The sequence below is a fragment of the Nyctereutes procyonoides genome, unplaced genomic scaffold (assembly GCF_905146905.1).
Source record: "Nyctereutes procyonoides isolate TBG_1078 unplaced genomic scaffold, NYPRO_anot_genome, whole genome shotgun sequence".
Taxonomy (NCBI): Eukaryota; Metazoa; Chordata; class Mammalia; order Carnivora; family Canidae; genus Nyctereutes; species Nyctereutes procyonoides.
Window position 1 is genome coordinate 18,005,252 of NW_026575125.1, and position 25,319 is coordinate 18,030,570.

Sequence of the window (25,319 nt, forward strand, 5' to 3'; positions counted from 1 at the left end):
GTGTGTGTGTGTGTGTGTGTGTGTGTGTATCAGTATCAGTGACAGAGAGTGCTACTGCCACTGTGCAAGAGTGAGATGATATTTAGCTCACATGCTCCAGAAAAACAGGTTGCTAAAATATTGAAGCAATTCTGTTCAATAGGTAAAGAAACAAAATAGAACATCGCCCTAAGTTCTATCAAGTTATCTCTGGCCACCATGGCTCAGAAGAGCCAAGAGTGGGAGCTGGAGGGGAGTGCCCTGGTACCTACCAGCCTTGAGCCAATCTTCCGTAACCCCCACACACTAGCCTCCATCTTGAGTGTCCCCTTCACAAGAGCAGACCGAGTCCTCCCCTCTCCCCACGTGGTAGCTGCGGGGCACCTGGTTCCTTGGTGGCATGCTAGCTGGCACTCCTCAGAGTCACCCTGAGGTGGCTGCTTGTGGGAACTGCCTCATCCACAGTGTACCCTATATGTAAGTTGTTAAGCATTTTGAACATTGTCTCTGTGTAGGTGTGTATATATGTATACACACATAATACTTATGGACAAAGCTGTCTAAATGCAGCAATCTTGCATATTTGCTATAAATAAGGGAAAACATAAGTATAAAATCTGAATTTCATTAAGTTTTTAGAAAATTCTGTGGGTGCCTAACATAAAATCTGTCTTGAAGATATTTGGATATATCTCTGAGTATCTTGAGATGGATTTAACTTAAAAAGCGTTCTAGAATCTATTCGTCCTGTTGGCTCCTGTAGTGTCTTATCAACATGTACCTATCCTACCGAGAAGCTGAACTCATTTCCTTGTTCTGCCCTCACTACGTGTTCCTCACCTTCAAGGGGTGGTAACAGCTTTATCCCTTTTGTCTGTGACACTTGATGCTTGGTACCCCGGATAGGATTTCCAGGAAGAGAAATTCAGATTCTCCTGAATTTTCGGATCTGGAGAACCACTCTTAGGAAATGACACAAGAGCCCTAATTGGTTTCCCAAAGACCGCCCAATAGAAAACTCAGGAGACATAATGGATTGAAAGTCGCTGTTACCAGTAATGGATAGCACAAGAGGCATCTGAGCAAATCTTTGCCCCTTGCAGAGTTTAAACATTTTTGTTTTGAAGATTGCAAGTGCTTTTCAAATATTCGTGTGCATTTGTCCTTGTTGCTCTCTCTCTCTACAAGCGGAACTTTCCCAGAGGTAGCTAGGTTTCATATTTGTTTCCCCTTTTACTCAAGGGCCTGTTGAAATTTATATACCTATCAAAGTATTATCACCTGGTGGAAGATTTGGGAACTGGAGAAAAGGAATGAGAAAGCACCCATAATATTGGTACCGGAACATAATGATACATGCTTTTGTTGCCACGTGTTATTTTGTCTTTCTGTTTTTGTATTGCTGAGATTGATGCTTCTGGGTAATTTTGTATGCTGAGCTTTACCATTAACCCTTTGTTTTGGCCTTGTCTTCCCTAGCCTAATTAGCATTATTTTAACAGCTGCATGATTTTAAGTAAACTGTTTAACCACTTATTTCATCACCTATTTAATCACTGCCTCTTCCACTCTTAATTCTTACCTTCGCCTCCTCATTCCCTGTATTGTTTCTGTTCAATCACCAGTTTTCGTATTAGGACCAAGGAGAACATTGAAATTAGGAGCCTCTTGATTTGAATGATATGGCTTTGGCAAATTCCATAATCTCTTCAGCTCTCTCCCCCATCTGTCATTTGGGGGTAACAAGCTGGCCCTTCCCTTCCCCCAAACACTGAATCTGTGTCACAGGAAAAAGTAAAATTTTGTCCCCCTCTACCTCTACCCCTTTATTTATTTCCATTAAATGAATGGAATAGATCAGTTAAACTAGGCCAAGAAATAGCAAATATTCTGTTTAATTATTAAAGCAATTTAAAAATTATCCTAAATTTAGATAAGCTGTTGGCAAATTGTAATTACTTGCCTCTGACTTTTGCTCCCCATGATTATTTTTATGGCAATGATAGAACCTTATTTATTTTACTGTTTTTATTTGTTATTATTTTTTTACTTGGGACTCTCCTTTTTTAGGAAATTTTTGGATGGCGTTCCATTTAATGTCTGTAGAATAACCTGAATATCAAGGTTTCGGGTTTTTTCCCAAAAGGAACAGGAAAGTATCACAATTAGTCAACTCTTCCAAAAGTAACAACCGACCCCACTGATGTTACCAAAAAGAAAAGTTAGTATTTTTGAAGGGAATTCCTTTGAGAGAATTTCCCAGAAAGTGGTGTGAACCCAAGAGCCTACCTGAATTTTTCATCAGTTACAATCATATTCTGAAGGTCCTGGCAGAGCTGTCTTGGGACCAAGAGCTAAAAAAAGGCTAAGGGTTGAAAAGCGGACACATCTTTTAACTGCATGACCCAGGGATGCATTAGGATGCTGGTTAAGGTTGCTTGTGAAAACAAGGAGCTTACTCTCTTTCCTCTGAGGGTGAGAATAAACTATTTTTAAATACAATTAATTGTAAGATTTTATTTTGAAGTACCTCAAACATTGGGAAAGTATGTAAAGTCCTTTTTCGAACATCTCTAGCTTTCACAAATACTAAATGTTGCTGTGTTAGCTTTATAATGCACATATCCATCTGAAATGGATAAAGTAGATACACTGGAAACTCATCTGATAATCTGCCTTGACCTAATAATGTCCTTTCTTCCTGCCTGCCTCCTTCCCTACGAATAAACACTATCTGGAATTCAGTGTTTGTTATTCCCATGCATTTCTTTATGCTTTTGCTCTATAGGTACATATCCATAAACAACATACAGTATCATTTCACATGATTTACAGCTTTCAATTTGCTCATACGTACCACTTGCCTTATTCACTCAGCATTGCTTTTGAGATTATTTCACGTTCATGCCTACATACCATTCTTTTAACCTGCTGTGTTGTTTTCCATCATGGGACTGTACCACAATTTATTTATCAGCCACCCCCCACTAAGAAGCTTGAAGGAGGGACAACTTAAAGTCATATCTTTATAACTGGTTGGTCAACACCAAAATGCCAGGAATTGATACTTTCCTGCCTGCCTTTCTCCCTGTGCTTTTAGTTATTTTGCTCCTTCCTTTATATTTTGGCCTGATCCCTTGGAAAGAGCAAGATGAATCATTAACAAAAGTTACTCTGCAGACATACTGAGTATCCACTGGATGTTAGGGAAGAGATAAATGTGAGCCGGGGGTTGGCCGACAAATAGGTGACTGTCAAATCTATAACCAACAAATTGTGTGTGTATATTCAGATGTATAAAGTAATGCCTGTGGATTTCACATACATGTATTTGTTATATTTTAATTTTTGCTTTTAAAAGAGTATGGTTTAAACTTACCAAGAAATTATGGCTAGTAAGAATTTGATTACTCTGAGTTATTTGCTTATTCAGACATGTATTTTTCTTATTTTATTTGCCACAGTAATACATTTTCAGATCAAAGAATTAGACATCACTACATACCATTGCTTTTACTGTTGCACAGATATTATTTACAATATTTAGGTTAAGTACTGCTAGTTTGGTAGATTGATGCCTATAGGATTCAAAGTGTTTGCCTTTCTCCTTCCAAAAAAGGAAAAGAACTCAAGAATCATTTATGTCTGTTTCCCTATTTTAATACACAAATCGTTGTGACGCATCAACTTTCTGTTTTTCTATGCAAGCTGTAATCTATGATTCGCCTCTGTAATTTCATTAATTTTTAGAGACCAGAGAATTTTTTGAGCAGTAATAGACAAATTCTGTTAATAATGAAATAATTCTAGTGACTCCATTGTGCTTAGCGGGGGAAATAAGTCTCTGAATCACTTTCATTGTTTTCCCTTCATGAACAAATGCTGATTACAGTAAATTGGATTTTAACATTTGACTAAATCATCATCTATAAGCTAAATGAGGTTTTAGCTGACTAAACTGAATGTTATTAGAAGAACCTATGTGACAAATAAATAAAGTACACATTTTATAAAAGATCAAGGACTCATGTGAGCCAAGAAATTTCAAACCTAAGAGAATAAGTCCTGCAAAGGTTGAAGTAGATTTTTCAATTATAAAGCAAATGAAATGCATCATAAATTACTACAGCTTCTCTTGTTTTTTTTTTTTTTTACTGTGATGCAGAAATAATCATATCGATTTGGGGGCTTTTTATTTTAAAAGAAAATCACTGAGATCAAATTTCATGGCTCTGTGGATACTGGGTTAACTGGTGACCGCTGAGAGGTGTTCTGAGGAGTGCAGCTTCTCCTTTGGTTGCTCATTTGTGTGCTGAAGGCTTTTTTTCATAGCCCTCTTTTATCTGCACTTAGAACAATGATGGTTGTGGTTTGTTTTATTCAGATCAAGTTTTCAGAATCTGACTACTTCGGCAATGTCCTGCAAACCCGCAAGTATTTAGCACAGTCTGATTTCTTCTGGCTGCGAAAAGCGGTTCCAAAAACAGAGTGAGTAAAAACAACAACAACAACAAAAACCCAAAAATGAAAAGAAATAGATATGCTGGTGGGTAGTGAAGTCTCATTAGGTCAAATTTTGTGATTCCCCTCTGGTCAGAGTAGCCGGCTGGCCAGTTACCTGGGTTTGGCCAAACCCATGTTAGGTTTTGATAACTCTTCTTTCAGGTATCATATGAATCAGTTCTTCATTCTAAGAATGGCTGCCCCACTCCTGGCACCAAAACGTTGCAAGGAGGCTTATTAGGATGCATACGTTCAAGTCATTTCTAGATGTAGTTATGAATATATGTATATGGAAAACAAATTTCCCTAGAATTTCACACTCAGGTAGAAACTTTCGAAGATCTTAAAAAAGAACAAATGCTTAAAAAATAAAGCATGGTTACAAATGTAGAAGTAACTGTATAATTTAAAAGTAACTGGAAGATTGTGTCAAAGCAATAAATGTCAAAGAACTGATGGCTCTATTACTTTTCTCCCGTAGTGGTTATGATTTATTCTCCTTCTTCCCAGCTGCCCATAGGAACTATCCCTATAGGTAGGAAAGTTTCCCTAGGATCTTTTTGGGCCAGGGCCAGCCATGGTTTCCTCCCCTAGCAAAATGTGTATCATGATGATACTGATAGCAGCTAACAAGGATTATGTTCACAGTGTGCCTGGAAGTGCTTCACCTGTTACCACTAATTTTATCCTCTCGTCATTTCTGTGAGGTGTAGGTGCTATTAATAAATAGCACCCTCCCCATTTAACAAATGAATGAGAGGCTTACGATTGAGAAATTCTTCAGCTCACCTTTAGATTCCATTTTTAAAAATGTGATTCCTTGACAGTACACTTGACGCAATGTTACATGCAAGGTCTGGATTACTTTTTGCTCTGCCTGCTATTGACAGGGTTCTGCTGGGGCCCACCTCACCCCTGTTTTTCTCCCTGTTCTCCAGATTGGATAATTTCTATTGCTCTGTCTTCACATTCATTGATCGTTTCTTCCGTATTCTCAAATTTGCTTTTGACCCATGTTACAAATTTTTCATTTTGGTTATTGAACTTTGCAATTTCAGGATTTCCATTTGGTTGTTTTTTAGTTTCTGTTTCTCGGTTGTGATGTTCTTTCTTTCTTCCTTCTTTCTTCCTTTCTTTTCCTCCCTCCCTCCCTCCCTCCTTCCTTTCCTCCTTTTTGTTGTTGTTGAAAATGGCATTTTAGATAATATACTGTAGCAACTGTGGATTCTGATTTATTTTCTTGAGGCTTTTTAAAATGCAACTTTCCTCCATTTAGACAGCAGAATCTCTCTCCCCCATAGGATGTGGCCAGGGATGTCTCTGCTCATTTTTTAAAATCTTATTTTTATTTTTTTAGCCTGTCTTGCTCGCGGTTGCCCCTGTGTCTGCATAGCTTCGTGCTCAGCCAGGGACTAGGGCAGACCTTGGGCTCAAACACCTCGAGTGTGTAGGGCCTCTGCTCTCTGCCAGCTGATCTGTATACGGGTGGGGAGGACATTTCTCCATGGGTCTGGGAGTCTCCCCCATATACGTGCCTAGGGTCCCAGTCAGCCAGGCACGTGTAGAGAGCTTATCTCACCCTTCCTCGACTCCTCCATTTCCAAGATCTCCCCTTTAAATTTCCAGCTCATCTCTCGGTCTTCCCAGTGGGAGCTGTAACTTCAAGTGAACAGAGCTATGGGTATTCCTTGTTTGTTTTCCACCAAGTTTGCCACTTGTAGCTGACAGGGCTGCAGGTTTTCACCTCCACTCCCAATTGAGCTCACCCCCTGTGGCAGCAAAGCTGCTGATTTTCCAGCCAGCCCTGCCTATCCTGATAAAACCAAGTTTTCACTGACCCAGCCCAGAAGGGAGGGGAACGGTCCCTGGTGAGAAGGCTATAGACTCCTGGTCTGCTTAATCCCAGGCTCTAGTGATTTTCCAAAATTAAACATTTTCAGTCTGTTGTTTGGCTTTGATGATCAGTTCCCAGGGCCCTAAAATGGTTGTTTGTTGATGATCTTGCCCAGTTTTCTACTTGATTGTTGTGAAAAGGATTTGCTAACTTTTTCATATCCTCCTAGCTGGAAGCCTGGATTCTGTGGCCCACTTTTTTTTTTATGGCCCACTTTTTAACCTTGGCTTGAAATTCTGGTCTCCAGATCTTTGGCTGGCTCTTTTTATGTTCTCTGGGTCTCTTGTTACTCTCCATTCCAACTCCCTGCTCTGTTCTAGACTCTAGAAATTCTCGGCCCTGTACCAGCCTTTGGCTTATGCTGTGATTACTGCCTCTCCCTTTTACCCATGGCTCCCATCTGCCCTTTGCCCTTCTAGCCTTCCTCTAACACACACTCACAAAGTTAGTTACGTGTGTTTGACTTTAAGGAGTAGGCTGAAGGTGAACTATTCCCCTGCCCATCCGTGACCCCAATCAAAAGAACACAGAAGGCTAGAAGGCTTTCAAACTTCTTTGGAAATTCCAGATAACTGTGTTAAAGCTCTGTGTTCCCTGTCCATGGTCCTCTGCTGCCATCACAGTATCTCTCAGCGCATTCCTTTCGCTTCATTCCTAACCTCAGTTATTCAATAGGAAGTTTAGATTTAGGGTTCTAAAAGTAGGTTCTTGAATCTGACGACTTCAGCAAACACTTTCCAATATCCTGATGAGCCTTCTACATGTAGTATGGTAGTCACAGATCTGTGTGAATCATCCTGTTGTTTCTCAGACCTACTTTACATTGTTTCAAACTCTTCTTGCAATTTGTAGAAAATTCAAGGTATTTTTGTCACTTGTATTTTTCAGAATTTTCAGGGTTTGGGCTTCTCGATATTAGAGATGCTGTCAAGGTAATTCTTTAATTTCAAAATGTTTTTCACTTGGGTGCATAGCAAGGCGTGGGTTGCTAACTGAAAAATCCCTAAATGTGTCCTCTTTAATATCATCATAAAATACTGATGGACTGTTAGATCCTAAGGGCCTTGACTATTTCTAATATTTTATTTATGCTTGGAAAAATGCTGGCTAACTTTGTGGGCTTAGGTGAACTGTGTGATTTTGTGTAGTTTTCTTCTCTGTCAAAATACTTCTTTCACAAGGACATTAAATTGGTTAATGTTTCTGGAAAAGTTACCCAGGAATGAAAATCAGTGCAATAGTACTAATAATTTTCCTTAAAAAATTTATTTTAGAGAGAGCGTGCACATGTGCATGCAAGCAAGGGGGGGGGCAGAAGGAGAGAGAGGGAGAGAGAGAGAGAGAGAGAGAATCTCAAGCAGAGACCTCGCTGAGCTCAGAGCCCAATCAGGGCTTGATCTCACAACCCTGAGATCATGACCTGAGCCAAAATCGAGAGTTGGATGCTTAACTGACTGAGCCACCCAGATGCCCCTCAATAGTACTAATTCTTATTTCTTCAGATTATATATATATTCCAGAGATAGCAACATTAAAAAATTTAAGGTCCTCTTTGTGTAGTAAAGTGATAGGATAGTCAACTTTTTTTTTTATGATAGTCACACACAGAGAGAGAGGGGCAGAGACACAGGCAGAGGGAGAAGCAGGCTCCATGCACCAGGAGCCCGACGTGGGACTCGATCCCGGGTCTCCAGGATCGTGCCCTAGGCCAAAGGCAGGCGCTAAACTGCTGCGCCACCCAGGGATCCCGATAGTCAACTTTTTAAAAGAAATTTTGGGCCACTCCTTTTCAGGCATCGTAGGATATTTTAGCTTTATGATATCCATTGGCTTTAATTCACATCTTTCGTTTTGAAAATTGATGAGTTAATCTAGTGGGAATGCTTCTGGAGTAGCTCCACTACACTAGTTTACTTTGAATAGCACATCGTGATTATATTTCTATAAAGCCCTGAAATAACATTTTGCTTCTTTGTGGGTATAGGAGATAAATACCATTTATCTTTCATTCTCATGGAATCCATTTCAGCTGAACTAATGTGCATTAAGAAGTTTCTAATGCACTGGGAAATGTTAGCATGAATGGAATTAATTGGGTGGTCATCCCTGAAGGTACATACTTAGGGTTAGTTCTAAGAATTGTCACTTCATCAGCTTGCTTAAAAATAGAGGATTTAGTCTATTGCTTGGCTTGAGTCAAAAATTTTTTCCCCTTAGGATCTCCTTTTTTATGGAAATGACTTTAAATCAGCTTCCCTATTAACTCACTCTCATTTGGTTGTGACCAAACATGTCTGGATCTTCTTTCTCTATCTTTTAAAAAATATGTAAAAAATATGGGGTGCCTAGGTGGCTCAATTGGTTGAGTGGCTGACTCTTGATCCTGGCTCAGATTTGATCTCAGGGTCCTGGAATGAGCCCTGAGTCGGGCTCCATGCTCAACAGGAAGTCTGCTTCAGGATTCTCTCCCCCCTTACCCCTCCCCCTGCGCTCTCTCTCTCTCTCTCTAAAATAAATAAAAATAAATAAATCTTTAAAAATATGTACAGATATAACAGATGCCTACACAAATTATGGTTTTGCCCATTATTTTTATTTGCAAAAGCATTATCTATAGCCTGGAATGGGAAGGATATAATCTATACGATATTAGGAATAAAGCAATAAATATTCTTTGGTTGTGCCATTCCATATTCCTGCAACTATCTTTAAGAGTTGCTAGGTAAAATGTAAAACTTTAGCCTGATGTATATCTATTCTGTATGTTCCATAGAAATCAGGGTACCAATGTCTTTGTCTTTAGATAATTGTATTTCATTATTACTATTAGACTCCTTTTGTGTATTCTATGTCCAGTATAATTACAACCCCATATATTTTTCTTTTGAAATTTATATGAGGCCTCTTCATACCCTGTCCACTAAATCCTTCCCCAAACACAGACCGCAGGAACCCCCTAAAGTCATGGTAAGAAGAATTTAAAGCACTTGAGTGACACTCTTTGTTTATTCAAGTAGATGTATATATAGCAATACACCCAGTGGTTACAACTTAATCTATGGACAAGGAAGTCTTCAGTGTTTCATTTATTTACTGCCCTGTAACAAAACACTCCAAGATTTACAGGCTTAAAACAAGAATTGCTGCAAAGGGCAAGTTCCTGGGAAAGAGGGGGGAAGGGAGCATGTCTGTACACTGGGGGTAGGTTGTACTGCCTTTAATTGTCTAGCATAGGAAGTCCCTTGGTGTCATTTCCATTGCATTTTATGTTGTAGAGCCAGGTCACTAAGGCTAGCCCATAATCCAGAGGAAGGGGATTTAGACTCCACTTCTTAATGGGAGGAGTATAAAAAAATTGCAAACACATATTAAAACCGGAGTAGGTAGCTTTATATTAGAGAATAGTAAAACTAAATATAGAATAAACTTGGATATAACGAGGGAGACAGACAAAATATTAAAGGCCAGCTTGGCATGGGCACTGACCCATAAGAAGAAATAATGAGCACCCACAAGTGGTAGGATCTACTGGTGCAGACACTTAATATCAGCTCTGGGTATAATCAAGCCTCCAAACATACCTTAGAGGCGGCAAGAGCTCTGGGAAGTCAGGAAAGGTGAGATCCTGTGTCTGACAGAAGATGTTTTAGGTATTATCGCTGAAGCTCCAGAGGCCCCTTCAGGCCCCATCTGATTTGTTTTGTCCACCTTTGTCCATCAGCGGTTAGAAGCATTTTTCCCGCAGGGACTATCCTAGTTCATTCTTTGCTAAAGGGAGGGAGGAGGTGGGAGGGAGGGGAAGAGAAGGAATGAGCTCTAGGAATACACATCATCTTTTCAATATTATGCTTCAGTCCGGGGTCATTTAGAAGCTAAGTTGAAAGGCACCTGGATTCTCCCCTCTTGACTCAAACTTCAGACATAGAAATGCTGGGTTCTTTGGGTAATGTGTTAATTTTCTGTTGTTGCTCTAACAAATTACCATGTTAGCAACTCAAAACACAAATGTATTATCTCACAGTTCTGTAGGTCAGAAATACAGGATGGCTTGGCTGGAACCTCAGATCTGGGTTTCATAAGGCTGGAATCAAGGTGTCAGCTGGCAGGGCTCATAGCTGGACGCTCTGGGAAGAATCCTGTTCCAAGCTCATTGAGGTGTTGGCAGCTCCACTACCTGGTAGTTTCAGAACTGACATCCCTACTTCCTTGCTGGCTGTCGGTTGGGAGCCACCGTTCCCTTCTCGAGGTTTCTCTCTGGTCCTTGCGCCATGGTCCCTACATCTCAGCCAGCAACAATGTGTCAAATCCTTTTGATTCTTGGAATCTGATTTCTTCCATTGGATCTCTGGGATTCCAGCCACAGAAGAAAGGTTCTCTGCTTATTTAAGGTCTAGTGATTAGATTGGGCCCGCCTGGATATCCAGGAAAATCTCCCTATTTTAAGCTTTAACCTTAATTACATTTGCAGTGTCCTTTTTTATGGGATGTAATGTAACCAATTCACAGGATCCAGGGAATAGGATATGAACATCATCTGGGGAGCCAGAATTCTATGTACTACAGGTAGTGACATTAGGACAGTAGAGGTGCTTTCCCCTCCACTTGTTTCCTCAAGAAAGTAGACCAGGTGGCAGGTTTGTTTGCTAAACATTAGGGATTATTGAAATACTGTTCCTAAATCCGAAGGAAAAGAGTACACATTCTATGGAAAGGGGTATAAGTTTCAGTCTTGACTAGGGGAGTCACTTGTTTTCTTGATTTCCAGTAATGTCTCCAGTATAATATAATGCTGAAGACAGCTGGGTTTGAAGTTCAGACCAGAACTTGTACAGGTATATAACCTTGTTAAGTCTCACTGTCCTCATCCACGAGATAGGTTAGTAATTCCTTATATTTGCTTTGGGGAAGAAAACCCTAGGAATAAGGTGTCCTTAGGCATCGTGAATGCTCAGTGAATGTTTGCTGCCTCTACTACTACTAACGATAATAACAGAATGACCTATTCGTAGACTTCTTTATAGGGAGATGGTATGTGCAGGTCAACTAGAATCAACACCTGGATTTCCTACCAATTTCATATTAGCCTGACATAAATTATTAGCTTGTCATACTTCTTTTATTATATATAGACTAGTAAAAGGATTGTTCTGAAAGGGGATTTGTATGCATTTCTTTTGAATAATTTAGCTTAAGACAGTTTACTTGGGTTTTATCACAAAGGGTGGAAACTCACAGGCACCTAAGTCAGGGGCCAGCATGCTGCAGTTTCTGGACTGAATCTCGGCTGATGCCTGTTTTTGTACGGCCCGTGAGCTCAGGGTGAATTTTAGAGATAAATGTTTGCAGTTGATTTAAGACAGGGAGCACTAACTTTAAATCCCAATTAAGCAGAATGTTATTCTGCCTCAAAAGAATTCCGCTCTTCTCATTAACAGGCTGTCTTAAAAAAATTCTACTCGGTTATTACATTTTAAATTTCATTAATAACATTTTGTGGAAGCTTTTCTCTTACTGTACAAGTACCTACGTAACATCTTTGAGTTTTTGCTTCTTTGCCTGCAAAATGCCTAAATGTTTACCATATGACTCTTTACAGAAAAAAATTTGCCAAGCCCTGATCTGAGTAATCTCTGCATTTCAAATGGAATGTAGACTCTTGATAGCTGGAAGGTACTCCCAAGATCTCTTAATGCAGTACCTTGATTTTAGAGCTAAAACCAAACCCCCGGAAGGTGGGCAACTATTCCAACACAACGCATCTACTTAGTGATAGAGGCAAGGATGAGCCATAACATCTTTTGGTGCTTAAATTAGTGAACACTCTACTGGAGCAGGCACATCCCCTGGGTAGCATGGTTATGCTTTAATCATGTCTCTTGACATGGGCTTCTGTGTTGTCATCAATCTAAAACTTGTAACGGACAGTTCAGAGGTGATGCAGCGTAGAAACTTAGCTGTCCCATGGACTCCTTGACCAGGGTCTGCTGAACATCAGCTTGTTGCTGCTTCCATCTATGGGGAGAGCCCTTCAGAGTCTAGAATTTCTCATTAAAGCTATTTCAGAAGCACTGATACTTTTTCCATTAAGTTAGTAACAGTGAATGACCAGGCATGTTAATATATTCTCATTGAACCCTGTTCAATTTAGGATGGGATTGTTCATTGAACAGAGCAATAACCCTAAACTGAGGTGATAATTTGGCCATGTGCCCCACTTCCCCATTGTTCCCTGGTTATTTGCTAATAAATCCTGCCACATTGTGTTCATTCTTGCTGCTCTCCTGCCTAGATAATGATGATTGCCTGGTGGTATTTGCTTCTCTTTCTACAGGTGGTTTACGAATCCAACGACTGTCAATGCCTTCTACAGCGCCTCCACCAACCAGATTCGTGAGTACCCGGCTTCTTGTCTCCTTGTCAACCTGGTACAAATAGAAGGAACCCTTCCCTGACTATGATTTCTTTATTTCCCTCCATAAGTGATCAGCTATGTTGATGAGGGAAGTTTCAGTGTCTTTCCCCATGTGCCTGATTTTCCTCACTCCCTTCATCTTATTGAGCAAACAAACAAAAAAACTACAAAGAAATAAAACCGCAGTGCAGTTGGCTCTGAAGAGGAGCAAGTTTCCACTTTTCTTTCATCATGGTCTTAATGATTTTGTCCAAACTATTTGTCTGTTTCTCGGATTGATGGGAAAAATAAGTGGGTACCGCTGGGCTCACGACAGAACCCGAGGGACTGTCTATAAAGAAAAGCTTGGAAATGTTCCGATTGATCCTAGGAGAGTCTTAAGTTACTTTTATTTATATGTGTTGAGTAGATACAGTTATAAATGCCATGATAAGTTTAAAAAAGGATTAAAGATCAGATTAAATTAAACATCTGGCAGCACCAAGTGTTGGCAGCACGTACTTACGCTGGTGGAAATGTAAATTGGCTCACCTGCTTTGCAGAGCAGTCAGCAGTACCTAGAAAAGCTGAGGATGTCCATGCGTGTCTGTGACTATCATTTGCACTCCTGGCATATGTCTTAGTGCTGTGCCTCTCAGTGTGGTCTTGGGACCAATGGCAATGGCATCATGGGGGAACTTGTTATGAATGCAAATTATTGGGCTCTATCTTAGATCTGTTGTTCGCAAACCCTGGACATGAGGCTCAGAAATCTATTTTATTAAGGCTTCCGGGTGGCTGACATAGCCTGAGAACCGCTGCCCTAGAGGTCTCACCTGAGGAGGCCCACGTGAGAATGCTCATAAGACTACTGTTTATAATGGCAGAACAAGGGGGCTAACCTATGTGTCCCTCCGCCGGAATGTGACTCAAATGTGCCGTGTTCACCCAAAGGAATTCCAGATAGCTGTGAATAATGAATGACCTGGAGCAATATGTATTTACACAGATAAAGTTCACAAATATTGGTTGTGTGGGGGAAAAAAACAACTGGGGAAAAGATGCCGAGTGTGATACCATATTCAAAAGTGGAAGAGCATTTAAAGTGCTTGTATATATTGTCTAGAGGTGTATCCTTTTGTAGTGAAAGTATGAAGACATTCATGGGAACGACAAACATTTGAATTCAGGTTGGCAGTGACCTGTGGTGGGGTGAGTGTGCCGCCCCTGCTCCAGTCCTTGCTGGCTTCTTGTCCCTCTTGCACCTCTTCTGGTCTTGATCTTCGCTCCCTTGCTTGGGGATGATGTTCAAATCTCATGGTTTTAAGCCCATCTCAGTGCACTTCATTGAATGTGGGTAATGGAACTTATAAATTATGACTTGCCATCCTTGGCCACGGGCCCCCATCCTCCGCACTGGTTACCTGTCAGAGCTTCCTCACTGGCCTCCCTGCTTCTGTTCCAATTCCCCTTCAATCTGTTCTAAATATAAGAATATTGCAGCCATTTTAAGTTGATTTACAATCATGTCAGGTCCCCCCCATTGCTCAGAACCAGTTATGAGCTTCCCTTCTCATTCAGAATAAAAGCCAGATCACTTGTAATGGCCCTTAGGCCTCTTACTGCTGCGGATCTGACCTCTGTTCCAGCCACACTGGCTTCTTGCCTGATCTTGGACATGAGATTCTTGTCTCCAAGCATTTTTACCAGGGGCTCTCTGCCTTCAAAAATTCCCCAAGTGATCTGCATGGTTCGTGCTCCCATATCCTTCAGATCTTGGCTTGAATGCCACCTTCTCAGTGAGGCACCCTGCCTTACCCTCCGTAGAGCCTCTCTGCTGGCCCTCATCCTAGCAGGACTCCCGGGCCACAGAGGACAGCTTCAGAGCTGTGGCTGCCAACTCCCAGCAGGTGTAGCTCGTTAGAGTCGCCCTCCTGTGGCCACTTTTGAGAAAGGCAGTCTCTGAAGGACTGGTCTGAGAGCATAAGAAGAGAAGAAAAACAAGCAGATGGTGGTAATTTTTGATTTTTACATTAATTTGTATAACCAAATCCATTGTTATATATTTTGGATATTTTTAATGTCACTCCTTACTATAGAATTACTCATTATTATCATGAAAATACCATTGCTTTATTTTCTCCTCCAGCTTTATTGAGGTCTAATTGACAGTGTGTATATTTAACATGTGCACCATGATGTTTTGATATAGTTATAAAATGTGAACTAAGCTGCATATGTTACATAAGAACTTAAGATATTTGAGATTTTATTTTATTTTTTTAAAGAGAGAGATAATGAATGGGGGAGGGAGGGGTAAAGAGAGAGGGAGAGAGAGAAAATCTTAAGCAGGTTTCATTTCCAGCACTGAGCCCAACACAAGGCTCAATGTCACAACCCTGAGATCATGACCTGAGATGAAATCAAGAATCAGGTGCTTAACTGACTGAGACACCCAGGTGCCTCAAGATATTTGAGATTTTAATTTTAACTGTTATTTATAATAAAAATTATATATGAATTATAATATTAGTTGGAATAATCTATTGAGGAATAGAAAAGTCTTTAGATTGTCCTTTTCTCTTAAAAACCCCCACTTTTTATTTATTTTATTTTTGAAAGATTTTATTTATTTATTTGAGAGAAAGAGCACACGTGAGTGGAGGGGAGGGGCAGAGGGAGAAGCATACTCCCTACTGAGCAGGGAACCCGATGTAGGGCTCCATCTCAGCACCCTGGGATCGTGACCTGAGCCAAAGGCAGATGTTTAATAGACTGACCTCCCCCAGGCGCCCCCTCCGCCATTTTTTATTTTGAATTCCTTTGAACTTACTAAAAAGTGGCAAAACTAGAACAGAGTTTTCACATATCCTTCAGCCAACCACCCCAACAACATATAACTCTAGAGCAACATCAGAACCAGAAAACTAACGTTGGTATAACGCCATTAACTACACTCAAGGCCTTACTGAAACGCCACTAGTTTTGTCACTCGTGTTCTTTTTTGGTTTCAGAATCTTATCAAGATCCCACATTACATTTAGTCATTTCTTCTTAGCCTCCTACAGAGTAAAATATTTCTCTAGTCTTTCTTGTCTTTCACGACTTTGACAGCTTTGAAGAGTACTGGTCAGTTATTTTGTGGGAGGTCCCTTAATTTGTGCCTGTCTAGTGTTTTTGCATGATTGGACTGGAGTTTATTAATACATTTGGGGCATGAATGTCGCGGAAGTGACGTTGTGCCCTCCACTGTGCATCATATCATCAGGTTTCTGCTGTGTGTCTTAGTGCTGGTGATGTGATGTTACCCTTGATCACTTGGAGAAGGTGGTTTCTGCTGGGTTGCCCCACCATAAAGTTGCTATTCCCCTGGCCTGATTAGGTGGCAAATATCTTGGGAACTATGTCTCTGAGACCGTTTGTATCCTGTTTCTCGCCAGTCTTTCACTCACTGATTTGAGCATCCATTAGTAAAACTTGTATGTAGCAAGTGTCCCTGCACTGTTTGCTCACTGTAGATTTCTATTTCTTTCCTTCCATTTATATTAATGTGAATTCTGTTGTAAGGAAGGGACTGTCCATTTACTCGTGGATATTTATTTTATTCTGTGGATTCTAATCCAATGCTATCATCTTCTATTTCGTTGCTCGATGTGTTCAGCTTTGGCCATGAGGAGCTCTTGTGGGTTTGCTGCCAGAATCTTGCATCACCCTGCTCCTCAACTTGCTTTTCATTATTGAAGCCGATGCCTGCTGAGCTCCTTGAGCTACTGTGTTCTCTCTGTTTCTGGAGCTGGTGGATAAGTCTGTCTCTTAGCCTGAATCTCAGCTCCCCAGCTTTTCCGTTAGGGGCTGTCTTCCAGACAGAGTTTAGAAACCAGCAGGAGTCAAATTGGGCCCAAGGTAGAACTGGGTCCAGAAGCTTCCTGGATTTGGACTAGATTATTTTATTTTATTTTATTTTATATTTTATTTTTTCAACTAGACTGGCTCCTATGGGTTTATTTATTTATTTATTTAATTTATTTTTGTATATTTTTTATTGGAGTTCAATTTGCCAACATATAGCATAATACCCAGTACTCATCCCGTCAAGTGCCCCGCTCAGTGCTTATCTACTTTAAAAGAAAATGTCTTATTATGTAATATTTGGTACATGCCAAAGAATATATATAACATGTTAAAACATATAAATTATATTTCTCTGAACCTACCACCCAGCCAAGAACTAGAACATTCCCAAAATCGCTGCATCTGTCCAGGCTTCTCCCTATCCCATTCATCTTGTTCACCATAGAGGTAACTACTTTTCTGATCGTCATGTTTATCGTTTTTTTCTTTTTAAAATAAGTGTTAAACCATTAGTTTATTTTTACTTATTTTTATAGCATAATAAAATGTTATCATACTGCATGCAATCTAAAGCAACTTCATTTTTTTAATCTACATGTTGTTAAGATTCAGCCATGTAGCATGTGGCAACGGGATCTTCATTTTCCCTGCTGTATAATGTTCCATTGCTTGACTGTACCTCAGATTATTTACCTATACTACAGACTATCTGTTGACAGACCTATGTGTTCTCCCACCCAGGGTTTTGCTATTATGAAGAGTGTGTTGCTGCTGTGAATATTCTTGTACATGTCCCCTGAGACGAATGTTTATGGTGTATATACTAGGAGTGGAATTACTGGCCTGTAGGGCATGCAAATGCTCAACTTTAGCAGATAACACTGGATGGGTGGCAAAGAGTATTCCAGAGTACAGGAGTGTTTTCATCATCTCTTATTTTTATCACCTCTTGGCATTGGTAGATTTTGTTTCCCCAATCTAGTGGCATCGAGATAGATTGTTCACAGATTCTTCCCACACTCACTTTCTAATGTCAGTGAATGCTTATGGCTGCTTTGGGGATTTAAGTATCCCTAAAAATATTCTGCCTCTGGAATTCACCCCTGCTCAGCCTTTTTCTTGTCTGGAAAGGGCTGATCCTATCACAGGTTTACTGTAGAAGCAGCCCTTTCAGGGTAACCCAGTGGTTTCTGGAAAGCTCATGAACAGAGGGGTTTGAAATGAACAATTTAAAGCAGTGTTTTAATTAAGAGATTCAAGCTGTTTCTATTTTCCTAATGACCAGTGCTTGCTCTCATTGTAAATTACATTCCCAGGCAAGATGACAAGGAATCCTTTGGGTGACTGTCTCTCTCTCTCTCTCTCTCTCTCTCTCTCTCCCCTGATTTTCTGGACTACAAATTAAGACAGGTGGAGTTCCTTTTTAGACATTTCCCCACTGGGTTTCCTGGCACTATCCCCCCCCCCCGGCCCTGCCCCCACCCCCAACTGCCTTCTTTTTCCTTCACTGAAGAAGTGAAAAATTGAGGTGATTTTCTGAAATGAACATCTTTATTGATTAGGGGCTGATTCTGACAGCATGTGGCCATCTGTTTAATTGAGTTTCACATCTAAGATGTAACTATACTTAGTAACGTGATTTATGAGAATTTCATTCAGTTCCCGTTATCATTTTCTGATTTATGCCACTTAAGTCTGCTTCTGCTCACAGTAGAGACTTGAGTAGAAAATACAAGAGCCTATAGGTTTGGTTTTGGTTTTGTTTGGTTTTTGTTTGCTTGCAAACTCATGCCTTTGTCTGAAACCCTATGACCTGTGGCCATATTTCAGTGTTCGAATTTTGCAGTGTGGTGGTGCTTCTTATTTTTCTACCCTCGTCAAGCTGGGTAGCAGTGTCTTCAGACACAGAGTGCAGTGTAACATAATAATGACTTCAGCCCCGCTACAGGAGGAGTTCTGCAGAGGAGCTGTTGCAGAATTTAATGTTTAAACCAATAAGGTGGTTAAAGAGGATAACAAGGATCTGGGGTTATTGTTGCCTAGGCTTCTGCTTTCCCAGCTTTGTGATAACTGCACGAGTGGTCTTCCTATTCACTGTGGGGAAACAGGGCCAACCTTGTGTGCCATTGACTTACTTGTATGGCCCTGGCCCTTGTTATCCTCTTCTGCCCGAAACTGGGTTACCTAGCATTTTTGGTGAGGATGGAACAAGATGAATTTGAAAAGTGCTAGCACATCACTGGGGTGAGGGTTTGTGTATCCAAAACCAGCATGAATGAATGAATGAATGAATGAATGAATAAATAAATAATAAATAAATAAAACCAAATAAATAAATAAAAAGAACCAGCATGCCCAGAATCCTTAGGATGAACAGCTGTGAAAACTGGCGGGGGGTGGTGGTGGTGGTGGTGCAGATTTTGGACTTGGGCTCTCAAAAGACTTTTATTTTATTTTATTTTTAAAAAAGTTTTATTTATCTATTCATGAGAGACACAGGCAGAGGGAGAAGCAGGGTGCATGCAGGGAGCCCAATGTGGGACTTGATCCCGGGACTCCAGGATCACACCTTGAGCCGAAGGCAGATGCTCAACCACTGAGCCACCCAGGTGCCCCTCTCAAAGGACTTTTAAATTCAGGCAGTATTTTATATGTATTTTTTAAAAGTACAACCAATTTGGAAACATGTTTGGAAGTTTGTTGATACTTCCTGTTACCCCGAAATTCCACTCTTCATAAAGTATGTCAATCTGTGTGCCCACCCAAGCACATGAACATCGAGTGTTCATAGGGGCTTTGTTCATAATAGCAAAAACCTGGAAAGAGCCTAATGTCCATGAAAAGAATAGGTAGATAGATTGTGGTATATTCATGTGATTGAATATTACACAGCAAGGAAGAGTAAACTGCTCCATGCTACAATATGTAAGAATGCCGCTGACTTAATGCTCAGCGAAACACTGTATGGTTCCAGTCATAAAAAATTCAGGAAGAGGCAACTGAATCTAAGTGATGGACTTGAAAACAATGGTTGCCCCTGTTGGGGATATTGGCTGTGAAGGGGCACCGGAAAGATTTTCCTGATTTGGGAAATGTGCGATTGGTGGTCGCACGGGTGATGCATGTGTAGAGTCTCATTGTGTTCCCCCATTAAAATTTGTGCTGTTACTATATGGATATGATACGTAAACAGTAACACTCACTCCCCCCATAGACATTTTTATAACAACGTATAACATGCGTACACTTTTTTGGGCTTATAATAGCTTACATCAGGCCAAACCTCCAGAGGTGTAGACCAGGGATTGGCGAACTTTTTCTGTAAAGGGCCAAATAGTAAATGTTTTTGCCTTTGCAAGCCATACATTCTCTATTGTCAGTTCTCACCTTTGCCACTGCAGCCATAGACGGTTCATAAACAAATAGTCATGGCTGTGTTTTTAGTAAAACTATTTACATGGGCTGTAGTTTGCCAGCCCCTGGTGTAGAGCACTGCAAGTACTTGGCATCCAGGGAGACTTGAAGAGTATTCTGACCCAGTTTACAAACTACTTTGGATCGAATCAGGTTGTGGTACTAGGGGTGAAAGGCTGGTAGAGTGAACAGCTCATGTTTGGTTTTCATTTCTACTAACACAGACTGGTCTTTTGAATAAAATTCATTTGTTGTATTCAGTATCAATGTGTATCTGTAAAATGCTTCATTTCAATGTTAGTTTTTATCTTCATATGTCTTAAATCATATTAAGGAATTATTTTAAGCAAATAAAATCTTGGCTTGAAAACAAGCAAGGACTAAGGGCTAAAACCAATGCTACTATTATCTTTGTTGTAATACACAAGGGATTTGGTTACTCCGAGTTTAATCACAGACATTCTGCTGAAGAAGATAAGCCTTTGACCAGAGGCTGGGCTTATGCTGGCATCAAACTATAGTATTAATCCTGAAATCAAACATAGATTTGTTTTGCTGTTAAGGAAATGATTATATTTCAAACTAAGAGAATTTCTTATACTCTGTTGACTCTGCCTAAAACCATCAAGTAGAAGCCAAGTTAGCAAATACTCACCATGGCCTCTGGCAGAATTTAATGAAAGGAAAGCCTTGAATCCATTTGACACTCTGTTTGGGGACAATTTGGGAATAATTTTCCATGGTTTTGGAGGTAAAAGGGAGGAAACTGAAGTAATCAACGAATCCAAATTTCGCATTATCTGGAAGAGACTCTGACACTCATAGCAATTCTTAGGACATTTTCCCGTTTATTCCCTTAGTATTTATGGATCCCACAATGATTCTTCTTCTTGACATTCACAATATTGAGTAGTCCCCTCTAACACTGAATAAAGCTGACTCTTGTAACTAATAGGATACTGTGGAAATGATGGAGTCTGACTTTCGAGGCTGGCTCATAAAAGACATTGTGGCCTCTGCCTTGCTCTCTTGGATGGGTCACCCTGGAAGGAAGCCAGCAAGGATGTCATGAGGTTGCTCAAGAAGCTGGTGGAGAGGTCCACAGGTGAAGAACCGGAGGCCTCCTGCCCATAACCAGTACCATGTATGCACACCATCTTGGAAGCAGATTCTCCAGCCCAGCCAAGCCTTCAGACGACCACAGCCAAAGCTGGCATCTTGACAACAACTTCATGAGAACCCCTGAGATGGATCACCCGTATAAGATGTTTTTAAATTCCTGAGTCTGAGAAACTGTGAGATAGTGTTTATTGTTTGGAGCCACTATGTTTTGGAATATTTTGTTATTAATCAAGAGAGAACTAACAGAGACACTACAACTTGCTAGATACTGAGGTTGCTGCTAGGTTGTATGCTGTAGTATACTGTGGTAGTTAAGAGTGTGGGCTATGATTTTGAATCCTGGCTTGGCCACTAATAACTTGCAACCTTCAGCAAGTGACTTAACATCTTTAAGCCTCAGTATAATTACCTGTAAAATAGAGGTAATAGTAGTGAAGTGACTGTCATGTAGAGTTGTCATAAAGATGAAAGGAGATAATGGATATACAGTAAGTGAAAGGCTGGTTTTTAGTAGGTATTTAATAAATCTTAGCTCTTAAGAGTCCTTGCTTTCAAGAAATTGGGAGAGACAGAAGTGTGGCCAGTCATTTATAAGACATGGTGAGTGTACAGCAGAAGGGTGTGCCTTCCGCTGTTGTGGGAGCCGCAGAGGAGGGGTAACTAATCTGGGGGAGTCAAGATCCCTTTACAGTGACAATGACGTTTGAATAGGTATTGAAAGGAAAAAGACATTTTCTAGGCAAATAAGGGAGGTTGGGCTACGCAGGAAGGAGGGCTGTTGGTGCAAAGGTGACAGACAGCCCAGCCTGGCAAAGAAGATCCCTAGGATGGTGAGATGGGCACAGATGCTGGGGTACAGGCTGCATATGGGGGAGAAGATGGTGGGAGATGACACATGGAAGAGGTAGACAAGGGCCTTGTAAGCCACTCTGAGAAACAGGCCACAGGGAGCTAGTCTTGTCTTCTTTGGGAAGCAAGACATTTAAATTTTGTTTCCTTTGTCTTAAATCTCATGGCATCCTTTGGAGAAGGAAAAGATTGAGATCACTTAGACTGCTTAGGATTTTGCAGATAGTTCAAGAGAAGGATGGAGAGGGTCTAAATTTAGGCAGTGACAATGATGAGAGTAGGGAGTGGATAAGTTAAATCCCAAAAGATTGCTTCCGGTAACCACGTGGCAGTAATACAGGGGCTGGTTTCCTAACTTATCCATCGATGCTTGAAAGGACTCCCATAAAATGGAGATTATGATTGTTCTCTGCAGTTCCTCTTCACCAAGAGCTATTAATATGCCAAGCCTTGTGATAGAGACTTTAACATATGTTACCTCCAATCTTCACAGTAGCTCCATAAGCTTGGCCTTGTGGGCCCATTTTACAGAAAAGGAAATTAAGGCTCAGACAGGCTAAGTAACTTCCCAGAGACCACACAACTAGTAAATGGCAGAGTTGGGAATATAACCTAGTGTCTGTGATTGCATGTTCTTAATCTTCACCCCATGCTATTCGGTACTACATAAGAAAAGTGAGAATTACATGAAATGAGACATGTGAACACACTCTGAAAAGGGTAAGAGCATAATAGATATGTTAGAGGTATATCCTCATTATGTCATACCCTCACCCATGTGGTGGGAAGATTGTTTCCGTCTAGTATGAGAGTATAAGACACTACAAGATGTGAGGACAGCTAGGAGGTGAGGGTCAGATGGTTCCCAGGTCCTGCCAATGCCACGTCCCAATGGGCTGTGGCCTTGGAGCAGCAGTTTATTACCAGTGCCTCAAAGACGGCTGCTCTCTGCAGGCCCTTTAGCTGTGCCCATAATCTCTGTGCATCCTTGGATATGGGTAGAGTGGAACAGGTGTTATTTAAGAGACGCCATAAGCTACCTTAAAAAGAATATTTAGATGTACTCCAAAAAGGTTTTACTTCATAAAATTTACTATGAGATTTAAGAAGTTTGGTTAAATGAGCCAAAGTTGTCATAAACAAACTTAGAATAGGTTGCAAAATTGCCAGGTGATGCACTTAGCAAGGTTGTGGGACACCTGCTACAATTATTTTAAGACGTTCTCGCCCTGGTCTAGTCAAGGACTCTGGAGTTCCTAAGATAGTCTGTTCTCAGCCACCCCCTACCCCACCCTCAGCCCTGGCACTGAGGCCTGACCAAGGAGGCAGCTAAGAATGGCATTCTGGGTACTGGCACTGGAGGACAAAGGTGCCCTCACCTGGAAAGCCCTGCAATCTCACGGCGTTCCTGTTACTGTGGTGAGTCCCAGGACCAATGCCTTAGAGGGAGACACATTTGCCACCTGCAGAGAACTTCTGAAAACATACTTATGGGGCAGGACAAATGCTGCTTCCAGACACAGGACGGCAGCTTCCCTGTAGGGCTGGTAGCAGAAAGCATGGCATGGTTGTCAGGGGCAGTCGGATGAAAGAGGTGGGGTGTGAATGGGACGCTCCCTGCAGGTGACCTGGCTCTGAGCCAGAGTGAGGCCCCGGGCAGCTGGCACAGTGCCATGCTGATGGGGGATGGGAAGTCAGGGAGAAAGTTCACTAATTTATCTTGGTGCTCACAATCTCACTTGTCTTCTCTTGAAAGAAACAGTAGTCTTTTACCCTTATTACAGAAGTAGTTAATATTTATTGTAGAAAACCTAGAAAATTTTTAGCTAAATTTTTTTTCCCGGCAAAAACATTAAGTTTTTATTCTAATTCCAGTTAGTTCACATACAGTGTACTATTAGTTTCAGGTGTACAATATAGTGATTCCATACTTCCATACATCACCTGGTGCTCATTAGGACAAGTGCCCTCCTTCATCCCCTCACTCGTTTCACCCATCCTCCCCCACTCCCTCCCCTCTGCTGACCAGCAGTTTGTTCTCTAGAGCTGAGAGTCTGTTTCTTGGTTGGCCTCCCTCTCTTATTTTTTTCCTTTGCTCGTTTGCTTTGTTTCTTAAATTCCACATATGAGTGAAATCATATGGTCTTTGTCTTTCCTCTCAATGACTTATTTCACTTAGCATTATACTCTCTGGCTCTATCCACGTCATTGCAAGTGGCAAGATTTCATTCTTTTTATGGCTGGATAATATTCCACTATATATCATATATATATCACCTCTTCTTTACCCATTCAATCAGCTGATGGACATTTGGGCTGTTGCCATAATTTGGCTGTTGTAGATAATGCTGCTGTAGACATCAGGGTGCATGCACACCTTCAAATCAGTATTTTTGTATCCTTTGGATAAATCCCCAGTAGTGCAATTGCTGGATCATTAGGGTAGCTCTATTTTTAACTTTTTGAGGAACCTCCATACTGTGTTCCACAGTGGCTGCACCAGTTTACATTCCCACCAACAATGCGTCAGGATTCCTTTTTCTCTGTCTCCTCACCAATACCTATTGTTTCTTGTCTTGTTGATTTTAGCCACTCTGACACGTGTGAGGTGATAGGTCATTGTAGTTTTGATTTGTATTTCCCTGGTCAGTGATGTTGAGCATCTTTTCATGTGTCTGTTGACCACCTGGGTGTCTTCTTTGGAGAAATGTCTGTTCGTGTCTTCTGCCCATTTTTTAATTGGATGATTTGTTTTTCGGGTGTTGAGTTGTGTAAATTTTTTATAGATTTTGAATCCAAACCTTTTATCAGCTATGTCATTTGTAAATATCTTCTCCCATCCCATAGGTTGTCTTTTAGTTTGGTTGATTGTTTCCTTTGCTGTGCAGGAGCTTTTTTATTTTGATGTCCCAGTAGTTTATTTCTGCTTTTACATCTCTTGCCTCAGGAGACATATGTAGAAAGAACTTGTAATGGCTGATGTCATAGAGGTTACTGCCTGCCTGTGCTCTCTTCTAGGATTTTTCTGGTTACAGGTCTCACCTTTAGGTCTTTCATCCATTTTGAATTTATTTTTGTGTATGATGTATGAAAGTGGCCCAGTTTCCTTCTTTTGCATGTAGCTGTCCAGTTTTCCCAGAACCATTTGTTGAACAGGTTGTGCTTTCCCATTGCATCTTCTGCCCCGCTGTGTCAGAGGTTAATTAGCCATATAGTTGTGGATTTATTTCTGGATTTTCTATTCTGTTCCACTGATCTACGTTTCTGTTTTTGTGCCAGTACCATACTGTTTTGATGACTACAGCTTTGTAATAT

At 40.8% G+C, this 25,319-nt stretch overlaps 1 protein-coding gene across 2 annotated transcripts in view; it reads left to right on the top strand.

Moving 5' to 3' along the window:
• The window catches only part of PHEX (phosphate regulating endopeptidase X-linked), a 201,981-nt gene that overhangs the window by 140,672 nt on the left and 35,990 nt on the right, over positions 1–25,319 (top strand). For both annotated transcript variants that reach the window (XM_055338552.1, XM_055338553.1), the window contains exons 14-15: positions 4,364–4,467; positions 12,708–12,766. In XM_055338552.1, the coding sequence (XP_055194527.1) occupies positions 4,364–4,467; positions 12,708–12,766 (163 nt within the window). The remainder of the gene's footprint in view (positions 1–4,363; positions 4,468–12,707; positions 12,767–25,319) is intronic.